The sequence below is a fragment of the Dipteris shenzhenensis genome, chromosome 18 (genome assembly GCF_047967505.1).
Source record: "Dipteris shenzhenensis isolate YYH24624 ecotype China chromosome 18, Dip_SZ_1.0, whole genome shotgun sequence".
NCBI lineage: Eukaryota > Viridiplantae > Streptophyta > Polypodiopsida > Gleicheniales > Dipteridaceae > Dipteris > Dipteris shenzhenensis.
Genome location: NC_141613.1, coordinates 52,971,795 through 52,996,512, shown reverse-complemented (window position 1 = coordinate 52,996,512; position 24,718 = coordinate 52,971,795). Strand labels below are relative to the sequence as shown.

General features: G+C 41.4%; 1 protein-coding gene and 1 pseudogene across 5 annotated transcripts in view; both read right to left on the bottom strand.

Annotated features, from left to right (window-relative positions):
• Positions 1–5,688: 5,688 nt before the first annotated feature.
• Positions 5,689–24,718, bottom strand: part of LOC147891412 (Aldolase superfamily protein) — a 31,763-nt gene continuing 12,733 nt past the window's right edge. For all 5 annotated transcript variants that reach the window (XM_087389366.1, XM_087389368.1, XM_087389370.1 and 2 more), the window contains 5 exons: positions 15,433–15,513; positions 15,072–15,235; positions 10,478–10,614; positions 7,179–7,294; positions 5,689–6,156 (listed from right to left, as the gene is read on the bottom strand). In XM_087389366.1, the coding sequence (XP_087245492.1) occupies positions 5,905–6,156; positions 7,179–7,294; positions 10,478–10,614; positions 15,072–15,235; positions 15,433–15,513 (750 nt within the window). In that variant the 3' untranslated portion in view covers positions 5,689–5,904. The remainder of the gene's footprint in view (positions 6,157–7,178; positions 7,295–10,477; positions 10,615–15,071; positions 15,236–15,432; positions 15,514–24,718) is intronic.
• On the bottom strand, positions 15,699–18,622 carry LOC147891413 (uncharacterized; annotated as a pseudogene).

Genomic DNA, 24,718 nt, shown 5'->3' with positions numbered 1-24,718 from the left:
TTGATTTCTTTTTCTTTTTGACCTGGTTCCAATCCCCTTCTAAGGGGGTCACCCAGGGGGTTTGAGACTCCTGTTGCTCCTGTCTGAGGGGGTGTGGGACTCTGGTCGGTTGGCTCTACCTACTCTGCAGGGGTGGGGGGGAGGCGCTCGGCCATGGCCACAGGGGCAATCTCTGGCTAGGTGACCCATTTGTCTGCACCAAAGACACTGGCCTGGTAACCCAAAAATCTCCACTCGCTGTGGCGAAGTGTGCCCCCTTCGAGCATCTCTAGGAGGATCAACTTTGGGAGGGACTCTGGACCAGTCTGATCTTGAGGACCCCATCATCTGCTACAACTGAGGTGGCCGACTCTGGTGGGGACGACTCGAGCACGGTGCCAAATGCTCGAGACCAATGGAGGGGAGGATGGATCCATACTCCTTGGGGAGCCCTGGGAAGCGAAGCGTAACCAAAAAACAGGGAACATGGTGTGTCATGTCCATGTCCTCTACTATAAAGCCATGGTACCAAAGAAAGAGGTACACTAGATTCGGGCCAAGGAGGATGGGGCTCTGCTCCACGAGTGTCGAGGCAATGTCAGGGGAGCTCAGGTGAATGAGGAATAAGCCTCTTCCATAGATGGTGACCTCCTGGATGTGGTCACCCTCTAATGCCAAGCTCGCCTGGATCCACTCTCGCACCTATCTCCTTGTAGGTGTGAGGCCCACAATTCTGCCCACAAGCGCCTTGTCGTGGAGGGACTAAACTTCGTGCTGTACCTGCTACTTGTCAACTGGGGAAAGAAGAACCTTAACGGATGTGGGATTCGAGGGTGCTGCCTTAGAGCCCCTCTGGCCAGACCAAGGGTCACCACCAAGGTTTTATTTTGCCTTAACAAGCACAAATGCTCCCGTTGCAAGGAGGAAGAGGAAAAGGGGGGGTGAGGAAGAACGTCAGAGGGGGAGGCAAAGACAAGGCGGGGTGAGGGAGGAAAAGGGCAAGGATGAAAGTGGAAGAAGAAGGAGGGCAAGGAGAAAAAGCAGAGGGGACGAGAAGGCGAGGAGGGTGAACAAGTGGCGGGGCAGCAGAAAAGGAGCGAGTGGGGGAAAGAAGGGGGGAGGAGAGAAGGAGGGAGGAAGGAACGAGAGGAGGGAAGGAGAAGGCGAGGGAGCAGAGAGGAGGCGGGGGAGGGGACCTGGTGGGGGAGAGGAGGAGGAAGCATGAGGTGAAAGAGGCAGAGGTGATGGGGGCGGAGTTGATGGGAGGCGAAGGTGACGGGGGACGGAGGTAACGGGGGCGAAGCGGGTGGGGCTGGCGAAGGCGCAACGAGCGGAGGGGGGAGGCAGTAGAGGCAGAGTGCGATGGGGAGGGCGCGGGGGGCTACATAGGGGGAGGAAGAGGCGGACGGGATGGGGCAGCGGGGCAGCCAGGGGGGGTGTGGCAACTGAGCCAAATTGCTCACTTAGATTGGTGTAAGTCACTCAATCGTGGTTCCAATATAAGACAATGCTATGGGTTACTCTAGCTCTAAACAACACTTAAGACGAAGCCCGCTGGGTTGAATGGCTTGCTACATGATTTGGAGAGAGCAACACGATGTATGGCATCAGAGTGTGAATAGAAAATTACCTTATACTTCTATATACAAGATAATGTTGCCCCAATAAACCATGTACCTTATTGCATGATTAAGAACGAATATAACTATTATTGAATGGTGTGAGAGGGATGTTCTTCATCTTTGATTCCGCTTCTGGATAGGGGCATAATGGGCACTTTACAACTCAACTAGTTATTGGATGGGCGCTTTACAACTAGTTATTGGACTACATATTATAATCATTATTTCCTCATACTCGCCCAAGCTAAAAAAAGGGAAGAATAAAAGAGGCTTAGCTTGGAAGCTAATAAGCAGCCCAAGAAAACTACAAGAATAAACAATTCCTCTTAATAAAGTCACAAAAGTGGTAGTTCCCCTCAATGTTCCCCTCAATGCTAGAGCTGGGTGTCTAACTCTGCATTTTGAGGATTATGAAAGTAAAGTCACAATATCAAACCTCCAAATGTTGCATTTTCATGCAAGTAATGCAATTTTAGGCGTGGTTTCAAACCTCTTATCTTGCACACATGAAAGTTGATGGTCCATAATTTCTAATGATGGTCACATGGGTTTGCCATAAACTGACTAACCAAGCTACAACATCATGAATCTCCTCACCATTTCCCCATGATGCCCACATGGGTTTCCCATAAATTGACTAATTTTGTCTACCACCTAATTGATGTCTAGCTAGGTTGATTTGATCATATAAATCAATTTTCCAACTACTTGCTAATATATTATATCATAATTGAACTCGCCACTCTCAATGATACAAGTATGGTGACCTATTTCAATTGGATTGTTGATAGGCTTGCATTCTACTAAATCAAACTATTTGAACATTTCATCAATGTATCTTCTTTGATTGAAAAGGAACCCATTTTCTATGTTGTCAACCTCAATGCCCAAAATATGACTTCAATTACCCTAAACTCTCATGGAAAACTACTAAACATGTATTCCTTGACCTAATCTATCATCTCCAAGCTATTTGTTGCTATTATTATATCCACTTAAATTGCAATGAATGGCAGATTTCCATCTTGCTTTAGTTTTGTATAACATTACTTCTCTTCCAACAAATTCTGTTGACTTCAAAAATACACCAATCTTGTTGGACCAAGCTCTTAGGGCTTGCTTTACAGCATAAAGTGCTTCTTCAATTTACACCATAAGCTCTTTGCTTTTGCTTCAAACCTAATGGCTCTTACATGTGGACCTCTTTCTGCAGATCTCCATCGAGAAAAGCTGACTTGACATCCATCTGATGAACATACGAGTCCAAAGATGCATATGATTCATAATGATGAGTTGATTGTCTTTATTCTAATCACTAGTACAACAATTCATCAAAATGTACTTCTTTCTATTTATTCTAATCTTTTGCGGGAAACCTTGATTTGCATCATTTCAATGTGCCATCTGTCTTGAGTTAACTTTGTAGGCCCATCTGCAACCAACAATGTTTCCATATGGAGGCGTTTCCGTAATTTTCCATGAGATGTTCTAGATTATGCCTTCGTATTCGTCCTCGAGGGCTTGAACCTAATATGACCTACTGGGCTTGAACCTAATATGACCTTCTGGGCTTGAACTTGTGACCTACTTGCTTCAAAGGATGATGGTTCATTAATATTCAGCAAGAGAGATCATAGACTTCAATATCTAGGCTGTTTCTCCGTCACAAATTTCTTTGTTACTATCAGTAACTTTCTCACCCATCTTGATGGATGTTTTTAAGTCGATGCATCTCGATCAACTTATCTCCGTTGAGAATAACTTGATGTTCCCTCATTTGTGTTGATGCTCAAGCTCTTGATGACCAAACGATACATTTAAGGTTGAGCAACTCATACATCTCTTTAATTGCCTCTCCTATTTGTTCAACCAAACCATCCAAATGAACTCTCAGTTGGGACTATCTCTCAAATGCATTTCATTCATGAAAGGTTTTGTCCTTTGGCATGTCTTCAAATATGGCATTCAGTAGTAAAACATCTTCCTAGTTCCAAGATTGTGCAACTATCTATGTATCCGACAAAATGCATTTGTCATTATGTGATCCAATCGTGCGCTTTTATCCTCGTGGATATGGACATATGTTGTTGAATCAAGCTCGAAAAAATACTCAAAGATCTCTCACCGTTGGTTTGACTCCTCGAGCCAAGTATTCTAAGACGTCTTACCGCTAGTTTGATATGGTCATATATTGTTGAGGTAAGTACTTTAAGATGTCTCATCATTGGTTTTACTCCTCTCCTTGCCTCTTTTGGCGTAAGTTGGTGAGTGGCTAGCCAAAGATGCTGTAATGTTTGTCGCTACTGCCCAAAATGACTTTGCCTATACTAAGCACTGTCACAGATAATGGTTAACCTTGTTCTTTCTCTTTGCAACGCTGTTATACTCTGAAGCATCTGCATTAGTAGTCTACCTCAAGATGCCATTATTCTTGCAAAAAACGAACTCCGTGGCAAGTATTCTCTACCATTGCCACTTCTCAAGCATTTTAGCTTTCTTCTAGTTGAGCTTTCTACAATTCCTTTTAAGTCTTCGAATATTTCAAAAGTTTCTAAGTTTTTCTGCACAATGTAAATAAATACTTTCATCGTATAGCCATCAATGAAAGTAAAATGATTGTGTATCTAGCATATATCCTACAATATCTATGTGAACCAAATCCACTAGATCCCAAATTGTTCCTCTACATGGCTATGTTGATTGGAAATTCCGATGTCTCAGCCTTTAATCCCACAAATTCTCTTCACTATGAGAAATTGTTCTAATCTACCATGATGCTTCATTGCTAGCCTAAACAATGTATCATTTCTTATTGCATGTAAAGTGTGCGTTTATTCCTATCAAAGAGAACTGTGATATCATGATACACAAATATATATCTGTCCTCGCCAATCCCATAGCAATCACAATAGCCCTCTATCACCAACCAATGAAAGTCATTGAGATATCTCCAATGCCATTAGTTAATCAATTACTATTTTCATTACAATAGACGTTATGAGGTCATCCAATCGCATGATTGATTTGAGCCAATCCTCTTATAAGTTCAAATGCTCTCCCTAAACACTATATCATATGTATCATATGTCTCAATCAAGCTGGGTGGTGAGCCAAACATACTCAATCCGATTTTGAATTGCGTGTTACTTTCTTCTCAGAGGGTGGATCTTCATATGCAATAATTGTTAAAACACTCTAGGACCTCACTGTGATGTGACTAATATATCAAGGAACCAATGCAAAGATACATAAGCTAAGATATGCTCTCACAAGTATGTACATGCTAATTCATCGAGTGTGGAAGCAACAAAATTAATTGAAATAGAGAGACAATCCCCATGTTGTTCTACATAATTTGTGCATACATGTGGGAGGGGCAACTAGCCCCCTCCTTCAAGACTCTGTAAAGCATGAAACAAGTACCACGGATAAAGGCCTGACTGCTCCTTCTGGACTGAAGGAAGGCTGGGCCTTCCTGAAGATGGTGGGAGTGGAGAAGGGCAGACTGCTCCCCCTCTCCTAATCCTTGCAGAACCCCTCTTAAGGGGCTGCTTGCTGATTAAGACTACAGGCTGAAGAGCTAATGAGATAATGAAATGAATGAGGTAGCAGGAGGCAGAACGCCTTTATAGGCTCATCCGTCTCCCAAGAGACCAACTGACAAGGGCAGCCAACTGCTCATATAGGCCCAACCCTGCTACCTGGCCTAACGGGTGGTGGTTGTCAGGCAACTGCAGCCGTACATAGCACATATGCTGCTTCCTATAAATAGACCTGCGTGTCTAAGCATATGTCAGTCCCACCTGGGGCTGCATCCCATGGACGGATCGCTGACTGTCCTGCTCTTTTGCAGTGGCACCCCTAGGTAGATGCTCTCAGGCTGTAAAGCCTGTGATAGCATTTTGAACTTCTCAAGTACAGCAACAACATAAATTTGATCATTTGAATAAGCTTACTGTTGTCCACAACATTCCTAAATCAGGCATGGCCATGGAATGCTTTCAATGCAAATCCTGTAAAACACTAGCATGTAATAAAAATGCTTCAACGCGGACAGCATAAATTGCATTAAAGATAATCATGGATATATATAAGCATTGAATCCATGCTGCTCATGATATACACAAATTATGTGTGTAAATAAGGGGCTTGTAAATAAACACAATGCCAACCAGCCTTGATGAAAAGCAATATCCAATGCTGGAACTTGAAAGAATAGTAATCGTGAGGAAACAGAGGATGCTTATTGTAACAGAATGACGGTTGCAATTCACGTTGCAACATAGAATATTTTTTTGATGAGTCACATTTTTGACTTGTCGCCTGGTAGTTTACTCTGCAAAGCAATAGCTGTCTTAGAATTGTTCTGGCGGCCCAATTGTTGACAGATAAAGTGCCCTGTTGTGATCACTTTGTTGAGATCTACATTGGTCTGTACACCAAGGCCATTCAGCATATACAAAACATCCTCTGTGGCCACATTCCCACTGGCACCTTTCGCATAGGGGCAACCACCAAGTCCAGCCACAGATGAGTCCACAACTTTGATGCCCATCTACACATCATAATCCATACGTCAGTGAGAAGGCAAATAGTGCGCCCATCAGACTGTGGACACTACACTCGAGAGACACAGCACACATGTAAGTACAAGTCCTGAGGTCTGACATCCCTAAACTTTTCCAGGTTCGCTCATCCATGCATGGTAGCTTAAAGTGTAGATGATTGAGACAGTGGGCAGGTGTTAGGTACATGAATTTGCATATTAACTAAGCACTTCAGGGTTAAAATATTAATGGGACCATGCCATAACAGGAAAACCAAATTAGGCAGATATATATCTGCAGAAAGCCCAATTATTTCACACCTAAATGATGAGCTGAAACAAAAGGTCTGTGGTTTTCAGTATACACGAGTGCATGTCACTGGCATAAAGATATGTCCACTCTGATGTGTTCAGGTATTTTACAGACCACAACGCTGAATTTACATCACTCTTCCAAAGTGAAAAGCAAACTCAGCCTGGAGCCATGGCCACTGTGATAAGCTAGCAGATTGAAGTGGAGATAACTACATGCGGTGTTTATAATATCATGCAGCAACCACCTAAGGAATCTTATTACCCCTTTAGCATGCCCACAGACAAGCATTGTCACAACCATGACGAGCTCGTCTTATCACAGGAAAACCAAATTAGGCAGATATATATCTGCAGAAAGCCCAATTATTTCACACCTAAATGATAAGCTGAAACAAAAGGTCTGTGGTTTTCAGTATACACGAGTGCATGTCACTGGCATAAAGATATGTCCACTCTGATGTGTTCAACATCACTCTTCCAAAGTGAAAAGCACACTCAGCCTGGAGCCATGGCCACTGTAATAAGCTAGCAGATTGAAGTGGAGATAACTACATGTGGTGTTTATAATATCATGCAGCAACCACCTAAGGAATCTTATTACCCCTTTAGCATGCCCACAGACAAGCATTGTCACAACCATGACGAGCTCATCTTATCTCGTCCTTTTTTCCCTTGCCAAAGAAAAATTGATTAGTTGGGCTGGTACAATTTCATACCTGAAGAGCCATAAGAATGTTTGCTAATGCTTGCCCATATGTGTCATGGAAATGCACAGCTAATTTCTCTACTGGCACAACTTTCATCACAGCTTCCAGCATCTGCGACACACTCCCTGTAATACAATATTATCAAATGAGAAAACCTTTCTCAAGCAAATACTTCAAACTTTGGATCCAAGTTTAAGATGTCAAAGCTGCCTATCAAAATCTGTAATCGCATACATAATACCTTTCAAGAGAGCTCTATTTATCAAACTCTTACATGTTAAAAGGCAGCGTAACCTGACAAGGAATGCCTGGTCTGAACAGATTTTTACACTACTGAAGGAAACCAAAAAGGAAAGCCAACCATTAGCTACAACACACAAAAGCCTAATGCATTCATCGTGCTCCCACTGATATACAGGTAGGAGTTCACTACATAAAACCCTTCTTGGGTATCCGGAAGCCCAACACGCAGATTCTGGAATCCAAATTTGATTTACGCTCACTCAAAATTCTGGCTTTATCATTCTCACATGACATGCTTCCTCCACTTTCACGATTGTTTGTCCTTCATGCATTACTATCCTGGGTGATAAATATCTGTCAGCAACCCTCCTCAAACCACCCCACACTTTTCCTGATTCATATAACAGGGTGAATGGTCATGGTAATGAATTACTCAGCCATCAAACATCATATAGTTACAAAGGCAGTCTTGACCAAGGTCTCACTAAGAAAAAACAAAGTAACTAACCATATGTGCTCGTTAGCTATCCCAACTTCATAGAGCACAACAGCTGGGAAAATCTAAGTTGGTGCCATTTTGGGAAGCCTAATCTCTTCTCATTATAGGGGTTATTTACTCTTGAACTAGGCACAGAACTTTATAAGGACGTAATTGTTCAAAACGGTCCTAAAATAGTGCAGTCCATCCTTGTGGCATATATTCAAATAACTGCCATTGATCATGTACAAAAGGCAGATCTTACATCTTTCATGTCTGTCTTTATGGAAATCTTTTGGCAATCCAATGGCAATCCAAACATGGCAGAAAAAGTCTAGGCTTCTTTCGATGCATCACATTTGTTCTCCCAAGATGCATGGTGGATTGAACATCACGGATATTCACGTGCATATCCTTGCCCACAGGGGGGAAATGTTGCTGCAATTCCTGCAAGGTGATCAGCCTTGGGTTGTTATGATTAGACCTCTGGTCACTCATATCAGTATTTGTGCGTTTGATCATTGGCAACTCGATCAATGGGATTTCTTTTTTGGCTGCACTAATGGCACTTTGCCTAGCTGCCCTTTTGTCTCCCGCCTGCTTCTTGACTGGAAGCATGTTCTTTCTCATCTGGAATGGAATGGACGGAAATCCTTGCTTGGGAATTCTTTAAGAGCTGAGAGCATTCACTGGTCGAAAGTCTTTCAGCCTCCCTTGGCTTTACACGAACCTCGACGTTCCTACTTTGTCTCGTTTAAGGGCATCACCTTGGTTGTTGATGTTATAGATGATGCTAGTACTGTGCTCCCCTTTTCTCTGGCAACCACCAGATATGATTTGGGCTCTCATTATCATCCTTTGTGGCAACAAATTACTTCTATGCTTTCGGCTTTTGTTCCGATTCCTCCTTTGGAACTCCAGGACCGGCTAGAAGATTGGACTTTGACTTCCTCCTTAATATTCCTAAAACCCATGTAGTAACAATGTCAAAATGTACAAGATATACTATCAATCACCAAACATATATAAATTTGAAGCTTTGCAGAAAGCCTTAAACTTTGGACGAGGTAATGCTTTCGTGAAAAGATCCACCACATTTTGATGTGTAGTGTGTGTAGTGCAAAAGAGCAAGTTGATCTACCCATGCATGTTGCCGCTCCCTAACATTGTGATAATGTATCTCAATGTGTATTGTATGCCCATGAAACATAGGACTCCACACTACGACGATGGCACTCTGACTGTGAGTGAGAATTGGAGTGGGATCTTCTAACAAGCATCTCAACCAAACACATTCCACTGTGGTTGTGAAAGCTGCCCTGCGCTCAACTGACAAGATGAGGTAGCAACTGTTGATCGTTTCTTACTCAGTAAAAAAATGCATGAATGTCCTCCTAGGTGGCTGCCTAGTGTCAAACCAACCCAATCTGAATCCCTCTAAGCAGCAAGCCCAAAGTCTGGCCCACCTATGAAGCAATCCACCTCATGGTTCCTTCACTTTGTGTCAAGGCTCACTTGCAGGGCCATATTGCATTTCTTAATTATTCTCCAATTGAGCCTATAAATACATGAGGAGAATCTTATTTTTGTAACATATTTTCCTCATTCATCAAGCCTTATCCCAAAACACTAAGGGATTGACATATTATTACTATTATTGTTTTAAAGAAAAAGGAAGCTTCTATTAATGCTTGAAAAAAATTGCCATATTATTAAAAGGCACGACTTGGTAATCCTTATCCACATGCACTACACTTGCATGACTACACTCCACATAACATTCCCAAACCTTGCAAGTCATGGACACTCATACACCATTTAAATTTACAAGACTTTCAAAATCAATGTTTTCAATTCAACAAGGACTATATCCAATCGTTCATGAAATCAAGGATAACCGAAAAACCATTTTGCAATACTACAATTCATCCTTCATTTATAGATATATTATAAAATGTAAGTTGAACTAAAGCAACCTCAACTTTATAAAGAGGATAAATCAGTTCATGCAAAGCCTTCTTAAAGTGAAGGTCCAGTCGGATATAGAATATCTTTACGTTGTCTAACAATGCCAATGAGCCCATGTAAAAATACCATTTAGAAATACGGAAAAAGCAGAGAAAATAAGAAAACGTTAAGGTTAGGCCTTCTTTCGTTTCTATATACAGTAATTTCACTAGACTATTGAATTGTTCTGCATGCTTAGGAGCAGTGAAGTGAATCTTGTCCTTGCTCAGAGTTGAATGTGCTTAGAATGCAAGATGAAGAGGTGCCCTATTTGTAATCACACAAAGGCTAAAGCTATCAGTAGGTTCAGCTATGAACACAGTTTGGAAGCATGCTTCAGTTGTACAATAATCACAACTATCCACTCACTTAAAAACTCTACAGTTGCAATCTCCTTCTTGCACTGTCCAGTGAGCTTCAATATATAGAAAATACTTACTGTCTACAGGATCTGTCGTGCTACATCTTGCAGTCTCAGCTGACCTGTTATGCTATGCTACTTCTCTTATCAAAAAGGTTCACAACTTTTGTGGTGCTTGAGGATTATATCACTAAATGGTCCATATGAGCAGACAATTACCAGGAGTCCCGGTACCGATAGTGTCACCAAGAGAGATCTCGTAGCAACCCATGTCTAACAGCCTGTTTGCAACAAAGGCTACCTTGGATGGAGAAATTGGCCCTTCATCTGGGCAAGCCACAACACAAGAAACATACCTGTTTCACGACAGTGGAAAGTATAAATTTATGCATAGATGTGCATATATATTAATCTAACAAAACAATGTATGCACAAATGGAATTTGGAGACTTGTTATCTCATTACAAAGTAAAATGATCTAGTTAAGGACATTTTACAGTCACACTGCAGATCTTAACCTTCAGCGTAACAATAATAAGGTCAAACTATTACTTTTTTATGTACACTTGAATTACCTTAAACAAAGCTGTGAGTATCACCACAAAGAATGATTATTTTTGTCCTTGGAGAGTTTGTTCAGTGCCGTGGCATTCTTGTAGGGCCTGAAGGTCTCTCTTCTACCTTAATCTCATTTAAGTCGTACTTCTTTATTCAGTCCGGATTCAAAATTCGCATTTGGGCCTCGGAGACACTGCCAGCATTTGGCTCGATATCATTCACACTCTCAAAGGTAGATGGGATAGACTCCTGGAGATTCGGATCGCACTAGGCAAATGAGAAAGGCTTTCAGTAGTCTATGGGAGTCAGGTCCTTTCCTTCATTTCACAGATGGTGGTATATAATGGCATTATTTGTTCATCACTTTATACGAGGTAATCCCCCATAGAGCGGCGAACAAGGGGATATCCTTGTGTTTTTAATATTGTACCCCTCATTGAGGAGTTGTATTTTCCTTGGTATACGTGTCACTAAGGAGTTAGGTTCTTTCCTCTGGATTTTCATTTGGATTTCCACAAGTTTCTATCAAGCATTTCAAGCAATAATGGCAGTGCTAAGACAGGTGGGATATTAGTTTGTTCTTAATGTGACAGGCACGATTTGCTTCCCAACAGAGTAACTTCAGTGTATACACCAAAAATGCGTAAATTTTATAGAAGCTTCTATAAAGCATCTTTAAAGAATTCACATAGTCATCTTTGGTGAGGTAACCAAGACCAACAAAATTATATTCACCTTCTCAAGTTATGCATAGGGCAGCAACATTTGAATGATTGTTTGGTCACTAAGGATGAAGTATGTAACTTAAGCCATGTCAAATGCCATCTACTGTAATGTGGACGTCCACCACTTGGCAAGAAGGGTTCACTATGAAGGTGATTTCAAGATGTGGATATAGCTGCATGGAACCACAGAAACCCATTTACTCTAAATAGAAGTGATATTGTAAACATACAGCATCATATCTGGCGAAATGACACATTTGAAATTTGGAGTACACTGATTCTCCTTCATCAATAGGAGAGCAAAATCTAATCTGGACGATCTTATCTTGAACTCAAGGTATCTTCACTTGGTTTTAAATGTGCATATATTTATTCTTTCTCCTCCACTTGTATTTCTTATCAGACAGATTACAATTGATCAATTGGAAAATGTTTACACTTTTTCAATCAACTCGAAACAGCATTAGTACCCAAAACAAGGAATAGAAGGCAAGGAGACTTGGCCTAAAATCACTGCGAGTTATTCTCTCCTTTCATTGTATGCTTATTGCTACAGGATTGTCTTGGTCGCGTTTTTAAGCTCTCTCACATGTTCAATTCGCCTTGTAGACCTAGGGCCTTGGGCCATAGGAGGATAATGTTAACTGCTCCTCGAATAGAGTTTTGATCTTGGCATTGTGAAGTGAACAATAGTTTGTTGCCACCCAATTGTAATTTGTTGTTGAATGTGGTATTTATACATAAGACAAGAAAACAGCATAATCATTTCAAGAAGGTCAAAAACAGCTTCTAATAATTATTAGTGGGCCTACTTTACCATGGAAATGAGTTTTTCGAGCAAAGGATTTCTAGATTCAATGTATGGTCTATTTTTGGGTGCAGAAACAGCTGTCCTCATTACTAATGTAGATTATGGATTTATACTTGGCTGTACGCATTGAGACAGTTGATTCTTGTGGTCTTCAAGGATCTTTCAGATGCCCTATCATCTACCTTTTCAATCACATTTACTTAGGAGAGATAAAAGTGAAATAATCCATCTTCAAACAATTTAATCTGCTGAAGAGAATTCGGGTTAAGTACTAATTACCCTTCATCATTGATGTATCTGGCTTTTACCTTCAATGTTTTTATAGATGTATGTGAGTATGTGGGTTTGTGCTTGTGTGGGAGCACTTTCACCCCCCCCCCCTTAAAAAGAGCTTGTGTAGGTCCCTTCTATGCATGAGCGTGAGCTGCTGTCTAAACGAGTATCATAAGGTCAAAAATCCAAGCTTTGATTTCTCTTTTTCGTGGTGAGTTTGAAGATGACACTAGGCTGCAATGGGCTGATGGAAGTTAGTCCTTTGTTATAGAAGGCGGAATGAAAAGAAACATGAAAAACCAAGGGGTATAAATTCACTAATTTGGCAGTCTAGGGACTTGGGGCAAGGTGGTCTTTGCTTCATACAGGAAGAGAATGTGATACACAACATTGCAAATACCGAAATAAGCTTAAAAGACTGCACGACATAAGTCTATGTTGGGCTGATGGAAAAAAGTAATCACTTTCCAAGTGTTGCTAGAAAATCCTTCCCAAGTGCTACATTTGGTGGACTCTGATAGCATTTCCAAGTGCTACATTTGTTGTGCCTCAAGTTGGCATACCTGGACATCTATTCAGTATAATGTGTTCTTCCTATATGCAAAGCATGAAGTAATTCTAGTGTGTCTAGACAGATTCATGACGAGTTGTTTATTTTTTATGTTTCAAATTGAATTTCCTTTTTCAGTCGAGTTTTCTTCCCCCACTTGGAGTCAAACGTAAAGAAACATGACTATATAATTTTATTGAAGCAATATGACCATAATAGTAGCTCCAAAATGTGGTGCCAATTATTCTTACAATACTTTTGTTGAACACAGATTTACTTCTGAGTGCTAGAATCAAAATTTCCTAGAAAGTAAGAAACTCCCAGATTCAGAAGATCTACATTTTGTCCCAATGATGAACTACTGTGGTATTAGAAGTTGTACGACGTGACAAAATAGAATTCAGTAGCCTGTTGCAAAGGTATAAGCAGCTTACTATTTTCAAAATTGTATTGTCAAAATGAAAGGGTTGATTTCTATATAGTTGCATATATATTCAAGAATCTGAATAGTTGTTATAATATGCATGTAATGAGAATCATACTTCCATTCACGATTATTCTAGATTCTAGCTATTAAATTCCTGAAGGTTTAGTTTTCTCTCTCTATTGCCATAGCTAGAGAATGCAATTTGTGGAGCCCTCTCTTTATGCTAGATATGCAACATTTGTCCAAGAGATGAAGATCTATGAGAAAAAATTCAAATGAAAGTCATGCATCATTGGCTTTCACAGGTAACTTATCCATCCCACCATTGTATGGTGAATACTAAAAGAGTTGTCCCATTATGTCCACTTTAACTTCTATCCAGGTGTCCCAGGAAGACATCTGGAATGCAATGATTGTCCTCACTGATAAGAATATCCCAAAGATCGAAAATGTGACTACATACCAGAATATCCACGTAAGGAAGCACTTGTAAATGATCGGTCAACTGGTAGGAAGGTTCACAAGTCAGCTGTACAGAGGGGTTTTATACAATCAGTAAGAACTTTTATTGTTTAATGGAAAGAATTATACTTGGCTACAATTAGGTAATACTGATCTAGTCCAAGTCAAAAGCCATCTTTTGTAATGGATTGACAGGAATAAAGAATTGTCTTATGAATATCCTGAGGCTTTTGTATCTAGCAAGTTGAATGAAGATTCCCAGAAATTTGTTTGAATCCTACACCTGGTCAATTTGATAAAAAGTTTTAACTCATGCTATGCTATTGGATATAGGTATTTTTATCTTGTCCTGTGGATCTATTAATTCTGCGGCAAAGTTCACTTTCAAGAACCTGCATGTTCTACAATTATATGTATTCCAGGACCTATTATAATGATTTAGACATAGTCCTTGATTCCAACCAAACTATGGTGGGAGAATCCAAAGTGAGATTTCAAAGAAAAGCCCCACTAAATCTACCAAGGGATTGAAACCCCAGCTTATTCTTCATTCAAAACTGTATTGATTTCTTGAAATATATACTTCTCATGCAATCACATGGTAAAAGTCTCAAATGCCTTCTACTGTGGAGTAAACTATCGGTCCTATATACTAGCTGATCATATGCCAAACTTGGACATATTACTTTCAGGTTACCTCTAATTTTCAAATCTCAAATAGAGCCAATAATCACACGAGAAAACCACAAATCATTAACTTATCTGCACAATACTTGGCACATAATTAAAGCACAACATAGGATGCAAAATCATATAACAAAGCAAGGCCCATTTTGTTCACTCAACAAGACAGATGTCTGCTATGATACTACTTCTGTAAATACTCAGCTCCGGGCTTTCCTATATCTACCAAATTGAGAGGCACTCGCGCTCCTTTTCATTTATTATATGCACTTCTGACCACTGCTGTCACAATGCAGGAAAAGCATCTTTTTAAGAAAAAATACCCTCTAACAGGAAGTGAATGTCTTTTTGCAGCACCCATGACATCCTCGTACCGCCTCAAGCTGTCCTGGATGCTGCAATTTATATTCAATCTTGAGAAAGATTCAGAGGCAGAAGCAAATATCGCAACTTCCTTAGCTCCAGCAGCAATGGCTGCTTCAAAACCCTGCAAGGGAATTAGCAATTATCCATTTAGTATGCACCAAGACTCGACAAAGTGGACATAGACAGCAGAACAATCCATTTTTATACTGGCTATGGGATTGTATGCAACATGCCTTCCATACTTCGGTAAAGTAATTATGACAAATTGCAAGGCCGTCTCTCATATGAAAAAAAACAAAAACAGCTAGGTCAAATTACCCTTAGATTTGGAGTGAGCACGGGAAATCGGGCACCCTTGAATAAACTGACATGCGCCATCACCTCCTTGGCATCTGCAAGCTGAAAATAAGAGCAACAAGTGAAAAAAAATTATTGCTGGATGCCATATATTGAATTTTGCCTATGACAGATGACATCATTTCCTCCAACTGTTTAAGATTACAGATACTCCTTGTTGAAATTCATATAATTATCATACATAATTCCCCTAAGAAATGCACTGACCATCTAATGAGAATGCATCACTAATTGAACATGGGAAATAATACTGGCATTGCATGCCGCGGCGGATAGCCCATTGTGTTTAGATGGCCCAAATTCATTTCGCAAGAGCCAAGATAACCTTTCTGAATCTCTTCTTTTCGGTTTGCACTTCCACCTGTTGAATATACATTCTACATTATGCGTGGTCGTGAAAATGACCTGTAGACAATCCGCAGAAAGATTGCTCCAAGATTGAATGGGACTTGAATTAGTCGGTGAATCGGGGTGGGGTGCAAGATCTGAAAGATGGAGTGGGAAAAGAGGAAATGAAACCACTTGTTCTACATGTACAAATAATGATCGGAATTATATCTCCCCAAAGTAGAAAATGAACCTAAAGAATCTTCTGAGAGGGAAAACCCTGTTGTTGGAGTAAACCCCCATCTCGAGGGAAAACCCTATTCAAGCGAGCAAGGTAAAACCCTATATATACCTAGATGAATCCAGAAACATTCCCAAACTCATCCTCTAAAAACACAACACAGTGCAATTTCAATCTCACGATAGTCACTCATAAGATTGAAAACCATAAACTCCATCACGCATAGCAGGGAGTAGCTACTATGACATCCCCATTGACGTCATCAGCGCCCAACAATGGGTGTAGACCATAGTATAAAAATATGCTCTCACACATACAAATCCACACACCCACACATACATGAGCATCCTTTTATACAAAGTCTTCGAACTGAGTTTCTGTCGGCACTCCGGAGGTGAAGGGCAAACTCAGCCATGACGAAGGCTAGCACTAAAGGAGAAGGCTAATCAAAAAGTAGTCCAAAATCTCTTCATTTAAGCTACAACTGCTTGTGAAGTCTAAACGATTTCATTTTAGTCTCTCCCAAACAAGCATCTAAATCTAGTTGATAGGGAGAATGCACCATTTAAGATAGAAAGAAACTGCTTCTAAACCTCAAAATACAAAAGATGTCGAATAAAGGCGCGGAGGTCCCCTCGGGAAGGGGTAAAGCAGCCCTCGCACGTATAGTTACGAGGGGGTTCGCGTCTATATGTAGAGCCAAGGTGCTACAAAGGGCTGGTTTGCTGCGTGCAAGGCTGGTTCACAACGAGCTAACGCACAGCTTCTTGGAGCTTTGGAGCGGTTTGTCCAGGCCGACCTGAGGCTACAGTTCCAAGCACAACGGCTGGTCAGTGACTCCTGCGTTTGGTTCAAGGCGTGCTGCAGTAGAGAAGCAAGGAACAGTTCGGAGGTGTCTGCCCAGAGTGTGGACACATTGTGCTGATCGGATTCCTGTTCGCAACAGCCTTTTCCAAGTTGTGGCCTTCCCCTAGTGGTCAGCATCTGTTTGATGGATTACCTACAGGCAGGGACAAATCAAGGTGACTTGTAAAAGAGGCCCTTGAAGGGCTGGTTCTAGGCGATTGCTGAGGCGGCAGGAGCGGCCTGCCCACTGGCGACCTGAGGCAGCAGGATCAGTCTACCCATGGCAATCTGATGCAGCAGTTCTCAGTAGACTGTTTGTGGAGATCTGGGCTAGTGGGCCAAGGCTGAGGAATTCGGAGGTCTGAACAGCCTGCCCACGATGACATGTCACAGCAGTTACGGGCTGTCTGACCACAGTGATTTGAGGCAACAATTCGGAGCAGAAGCATGGGACGGCTGTTGGAGTAAGCAGCAAGTGCTGAGTCCATTGTTTTTTCCATACGTTACCATATGCATATGTCATACGAGTACAGAAGCATAATTGGAGTATGGTTCAGCCCCTGGGGCTGAAACATACGTGACCCTAATTTTACACCCAAAAAATCAGAAAAATATAGATTGTAAACATTAAATTGACATAGAGGTATTAAACTTTCAGCTTGATACTTGAAACTTGTATTAATTTTAAAGTCATCACTCATGAGTCGTGATTCATCATTCATGAAAGACTCCAGCCTCTAAAGACCGTAGTCATCTGGATTCCTCCAAAGACCGTAGTCATCTGGATTCTAGATTTTGATACATAGTGTCAAATGATGGAATCATAGATTATAGATCAATCATCAATACTACACCAAAACATCATGATCAAAGGAAGTAGGTACTAGTAACTACACCAAAGAAAGGCAAAGCATCATAAAGAAAAGGCTGCCACAGCCCGGAAATAAAGCCTGAAATGCATGACAATTCACAACTGATGAGGCTCAAGCCTCAAGCTGCATCTTCATCCTCATCCTCTTGCTCATCCTCATCCTCATCATCATCTGCATCAATGCCCACACCCTCCTTCCTCCTCATCATCATCACTATCATCCTCATCTGCCTCGCCATGGGACTCCAAATGACTAGTGCTTCTTGAAGCTGCAGCAACATCCATCCTTCCTGTAAGTGTAACAATAGGGCTGCAATCTCTTCTCCCTCTGTATCCGCTTGCAAATCGGGCAGTCTATCATCATCCTTCTCCTTGTTGATCATTTCCAGGGTCACTTCTATCTTCTCAAATCCCCTTTCCTTGATTTTGGAGATGAGACGCAAATTAGTATGGATGTATACTAATTTCTCGATATTCTTTGGAAGCAGCCTATTCCTTCTTTTAGTATGGATAAGAGAGAATGGGCTCCAATTCCTCTCACAAGGAGAAGCATATGTGCCTTGTGAGAGCACTCAAAGAGCTAACCCCTGCAAATTTGGTGTGTTAGCCCCAAATGTCTCCCACCATTTCACCCCTTGGTGCATTCTCTTTTCATCCTTCGCAATCGCATGAGCAAATGTGCCTGACATGGACTTGTAAATATCCAACTCATCACATAAGGTGCCATGGCTGTCAACAATATACTTCGTGTACCGCTCTATGACATCCATCCACGCATCATGCACCTCCTTGTCACCATCTAGATTTTTCTCTCTCCAAATAGGATGGAGAACAAAAGCTGCCACATGCAATGGAGAGTGCATCATATCCCACCTATCAACACACAAGGCTCTAACATTAGCCAGCTAATCCCATCAATAGTTGCTATCTTCTCGACCATCCGATCAGTGAGCTCATATACAAGTCCCATGGTAGCCCCTTCCCTATCAGCCACGCGAAGGATCTTCAAAATAGGTGCACAAAGCTTCACAATGAGTCTTGCATCCTGCCAAAATAAAGCACCCAATATAACAGAAGACACCTGTTGTGCTATCACAATGCGTGACACCTTCTTCTTGCAATACTCATCACTGACAACCATGTGGCGCAATCCATTGTATACCCTCTCATCCAACAAGTTTGCTAACATGATAAGCATGTAAGCAAACTGTGTTTGTACTGGTTTCACCAATTCCTTCTTGCTAACACGGTGTGTTTCTAAGTAACAAATGTCACAATCATGTTAGCATGTACCAACACTGATTTCACCCATGCAAGCTTTCCAATGTCCTCAAACAGGAGGTCAAGGCAATGCATGTGCATCTAGTATAGAAAATGTGAGGCCACTCTTCCTCCACCAATTCTCATGCCCGCACACAATTAGATGCATTGTCCATACACACCTGCACCACATTTTCAGCCCCAACATCAAGAATGGCATCTTTCAGTATCCCAAAAATGTACTACCCTGACTTATACTGCCCACTTGTGTCCACGAACTTCAAGAAGGCTCAGCCAAATATGCATGAGACCATGATATTGCTTCTAGGCCGGCGTCGAGTGTCACATCAGCCATTACAAGTGATGCTACGACCATATTTTTTTCACTTATCCCCGAACTGTAGCATCTCTTGATGTATGCATACTGCTTCATTAGTTAGCTCCTTTGTGCGCAAAACATTGTAGGATGGAGGCTTGAAGGTAGGCCCAACTTGGCCAATGGCACGAACCATCTCCAAAAAATAAGGGCTCCTCACCTTCCAATGAGGAATATCCTCTGCAAAGAAAAAATGACGGAGAGCAATGTATGCATTGTTTTGTGCCTGTGACTCCCATGCCTTGGCCAAGGCTCCCTTTGACATTTTTTGTTTCTTTTGTTTTGGCTCATATGCACTGGAAGATGCATTTCCACTTGCAGTACCACTCACTGAGGCATCCCTCAATTCAGCCACATCTTCATCAAGTTGTTTTGCAGCCGTTTTCAGAGCTGCCTTTGCCTGCAATCTTCGACAAGTACCTTTCACATTTTCGGGAGGAGCGGTACACTTCTCAACCCCCAAGCCCAAGAAAATGTGCCCTTATACGGGTCGGTCCTCCATCCCATGAATGAGGGCAGTATTTACATTTACCAGTGTATTGGTCCTTCCCCAAAGGCTTTAAGGCCTCTACAAATTGCCCTTTTGGCCCTTTATGTCTTCCCATTTGCAAATCTGCAAGCTGCAAATTTGCAAAAGAGGGAAAATAAGGCAAAGAAACAATTTCGATGAGAGGCAAAGAGATCGTACACGGCACGACAGGCGACCAGAGCACACACGATCGAGGTCCGACCTATTTCAGCTCTCCTTAGGGGAGATCGACCGAGGCGAGGTATCACCCATAGCTCATCGTATCCAGTTGTCTTCACATCGCCATAAGCCTTTTTACCTTGCAGCTATCACTAGTTGTGCTCGACAAAAGTCTAGGGTTATACTACTTCGCAATGTGGCATTTGCTGTTTTTTCTGAGAAATGTTTGCACAGAGCATAGTTTGAGTGCATTTTGGGGATGTGCATAAGAAAAATGATGCAATTGAGAGTTTGGAGATAATATGGGGGAAGTATTGAGGGTCTTAGCTTCCAAAAGTCCCACTTTTACATGGTTATTTAAGGGCAAATGAGTTTTGGGTACATGCACGTTAAGGTGGTACACTTGTAACCGGCTTTGTGAAGCCTTGAGCAAGTGGTATTGAATATGAATGTGTTTGAAATTTAAAACTTGTTAACAGCTTGCCATCACCCATACAACAACAGTTTTCGATGCACGTCTTTCCCTCCACACTTTGCGTCGACACACTTTCATGCCTGCCTTGCCCTGTGCTTGCCAGGAGAACCAAAACCTCCACGCTTGCCCCGCCTACACAAGTCAATGCGCATTTCTGAGCTCTTTTCCGGGTATGTTGTGTGGGGAGTGCTCAGTTTCAGCAATGCCTCCTGTTCAGCCCGTCAGTAAGGGAAAGAACAAGGCAGATGAAGGTGCACCCTCTCCAAAGGTGAGTTTTTGGCACTGGGTCTCGTTTTTAGTTGTCTCCATTAGTTGCTTGGTCTTCAGTATTCAGTCGAATCTTCATATGGCAAAGGCGGCTTTTTTATGAACTGAAAGGGCTTCAATCTTTTTGAGCATTTGTAGTGATTCGTGGAATAAATTACACAATATCATCTACAAAATGACAGCAAAAATCTTTTACTACTCGAGGAGAAGTTTTGATGGACGCCTCAATATTCAGCTCACATGACGCAAAGTATAATACGCTCGATAAATTGCAGGTGTCTCTCTCTGCACTATACTCTCTAGGTCACAATATACTCTCCATTTCTTTACAACCTTCATTGTTGATGACAAGTGCAAGCTCTTTGACGATCCTCAGATCTAATAGATATTTACAAGGACGGCTTTCATTGAGCTTGGTATCAGACTTGATCCCGAGTGAAATATTTCATCACCTTTTTATATCGACGGTTGTTGGTTCTAGTATTCGTCAAGGTTTTCAATCTGAGCAATACAAGAGCCACATGATGTGAGTTAGTGCGCTGCCTTGTGCATCGATTCTAGCTTGTTGTGAATGCACAAGTACATACATGCTTAGACGAGCGTGATTCGTAGGTTTAATTCGAGGAAACTTTCATATCCTTTCTATAAGACGTTGTTTGATGAAGTTGTGAATGTCATCTGGAATTGGTATATATATATATATATATATATATATATATACACGCACACACACACACACACATATATATATATGAATCCAGGAACATGCCCAAACTCATCCTCCAAAAGCACAACACATCGTGCAGTTTCAACCTCATGATGGTCACTCACAAGGTTAAAAACCATAAACCTCATCACACATAGTAGGGACTAGATACTATGACATCCATGCTGATGTCATCACCGCCCAATGGTAGGTATACAACATAGTATAAACATAAGCTCTTTCGTTTGCAAATCCACAAACCCACACATATTCAAGCATCCATTTATGCAAAGGTCTTCGTACTAAGTTTCTGTCAGTACTCCAAAGGTAAAGGGCAAACTCAGCCGTGACAAGGGCTAGCACTACATCCCAAAAATCCCTTGTTGTAGGCATTGGTTGATAGGACTTTGTCACCTTGACAAAATAATTTGGACAAAAGCTATGTTATAAAATTCAAATAGCTTCAATTTTTAGCTTCTAATAGTTCTTAATTTTCTTCATCTTTTTCAATCATGTAATCCTCTCATGCACTTAGAGGTAGTATTGGAGCGACAGAGAGCCAAAATGTGTCTATGGCCTCTCCTCAAGCTCATAAAACTGACCTCTGAATTAATTACAATATGTATGGTATCCCTTATCATGATTTCCAACAGCTTAAGCTTAAAATTGAATCATTGCACAAGAAAACTTATAATCTTATGATGCCACATGGTGAGAGCACTTCCGTGTTGAGTAATCACACTAGTGCTTATAGTTTGTTAAACCACTATTGTTTAATAGGGAGGAGAAATACAAAAATAAAGATACTCTTTACATAAGTACCCCTGTTGAGCTGCAAGTAACTAAAGCTAGTTTATTTTTGGGCAGCAAAAACAATGCTACCCACCCTAACACCTAGAAAGGCTTTGGGAATATCAAAAGAGCAGCAAATGGTTCACTGGTAATGAGCTGAAGCAAAGGTCACAAGGGCACAAGAATACTACACCACCCTATTGAGTGTGTCCTTGAGTGACAGGCACATAAGCAGCGAGCTAATCGCCTTCCCTGGATCCAAAAAAGCGTATGGCGGCAAATCAGTGTGCTGCTCTTGGGCACACTTCTTTGTAGCACTGTTTGCAAAGAGCTAGAGCTTGCTGCAAAATTGATGTAGTCAGCTACAAACAAGGAGCTGGCAGCTCCTCTCTCGGTCCAAGTCCTCTTCCTTGCACTGGACGAGCACTACTTGAGGTGGGGATGCAAGAAGGAGGCTGACACTAACTGAAGAGATAAGAGAGCAAGAAGAAGCAGAACACAAGAGTGTCCATGCCAACGAGCCTCCAGCATCCAAAAGCATAGGACTTGGGTTGTGTAGAAAACTCTGATCCTAACCTTAGGAAGTCCAGACCTAGTGGACAAACATACATTACCATACCATTGGCATTGTAACCTTCAATGCCTAATGCAACAAGTTAATAGCATATCTATGCTGAAACTATTGATCTTGTAGAGGTAACCCTCACAATGAGTGATAAATGGAGACCAGCTATTTCTCCATAAGTTGAAGTTGATGCAATAGTAATTTTTTGCATCGTACATGCAACACTATGCCATGAGTTCCTCTAGGACTTACCCTACTTTAGGTTAAGGGTTTCCTACAAAACCCACAGTTACTTTGACTTCACATAGTGTACAATCCATTCTATCAATTTTTAGCCTTCTCCAATGTTGTGTCTTCTCTCCACTCTCAGAACTTCACTAATCTGTTGTAGACTAGCCTCTTTCAATCAACAACAACACAGGTGAGTTTGCTTTCCTATTGTTAGTCATTGCTTTTGCTTCGTCTATAGATACTTAGTTTTTTTGCTTCTATTCAGGACTTTCTTATGTCTAGCAACTATTGCTTTAAGTATGCAACTCATGTTCTCACGTTGCAGCTCACGATCATGGCTCCCACAACTCTGTATACGACGTTGCTTCAGGGCGAACGGCATTATCGCTTCCTAGAGTCACCATGCTGGTTTACTACCAGTCAATATTGCTTCGTCCCTGGACAATGGTACTGAAGGATGAAGTCGAGGCACTACCTTCGATTTACTCCATTTCTTCAAGTTGATGTGCAGCTGTTGCCACCTGGCAATTGTGCATATGTATTCTCAAAGGATCTTCATTTGAGCTATAGCTCCAAATCACCCGCCTCAGGTTCTTCTCTAGGTCTTGCAGGGAAGTTATAATATCTTGACTGAGCTGCACAATATTTTCCTAAACAATTTATCTCCTTTAAAGACCTTCTCCTGTCACCTCTGATAATATTTAAACCTTTAACCTATACCTAGATGAATCCAGGAACATTCCCAAACTCATCCTCTAAAAACACAACATAGTGCAGTTTCAATCTCACGAGAGTCACTCATAGGATTGAAAAATATAAACTCCATCACGCATAGCAGGGACTAGCTACTATGACATCCCCACTGACGTCATCAGCGCCCAACAGTGGGTGTAGACCATAGTATAAAAGTATGCTCTCACACATACAAATCCACACACCCACACATACTTGAGCATCCATTTATACAAAGTCTTCGTACTGAGTTTCTGTCGGCACTCCGGAGGTGAAGGGCAAACTCAGCCATGACGAAGGCTAGCACTAAAGGAGAAGGCTAATCAAAAAGTAGTCCAAATCTCTTCATTCAAGCTACAACCGCTTGTGAAGTCTAAACGATTTCATTTTAGTCTCTCCCAAACGAGCATCTAAATCTAAATCTAGCTGATAGGGCAACGCACTTAACCTTTAACCTAGTTCTTCCTTAATAAAGTCAGCAATAAAAGGTTCTGCATATAATTTGGCACGCTTAGCTGGCATCAAACCATTCGTTTTCAACAAACAATCTGCATTTTGTAAAACCTATGCTCAACATTGCCAAGGGATTGCTCCAGAGATTAAATGAAAGAAACAAACAATCAACATTTTGAAACACCTGTGTACCAAGGGAAAACACCTGTGTCCGTCTATATTCTGCACACCACTCCACGTTAAGAGCAAAGGAATCACGCCACTAAAGGGAACTAAACACCTAGGAGCACCCACTGGAGGCGCACACCTTACACCTGAGCTCCCATCTGATGCTCAATTTAAGAACTTGAGAAGCAAGGAGTGTTCTCAGAACTGATTCTAGGCACCAAACAAGGTCGTTCAAACCTAAAGCTACTT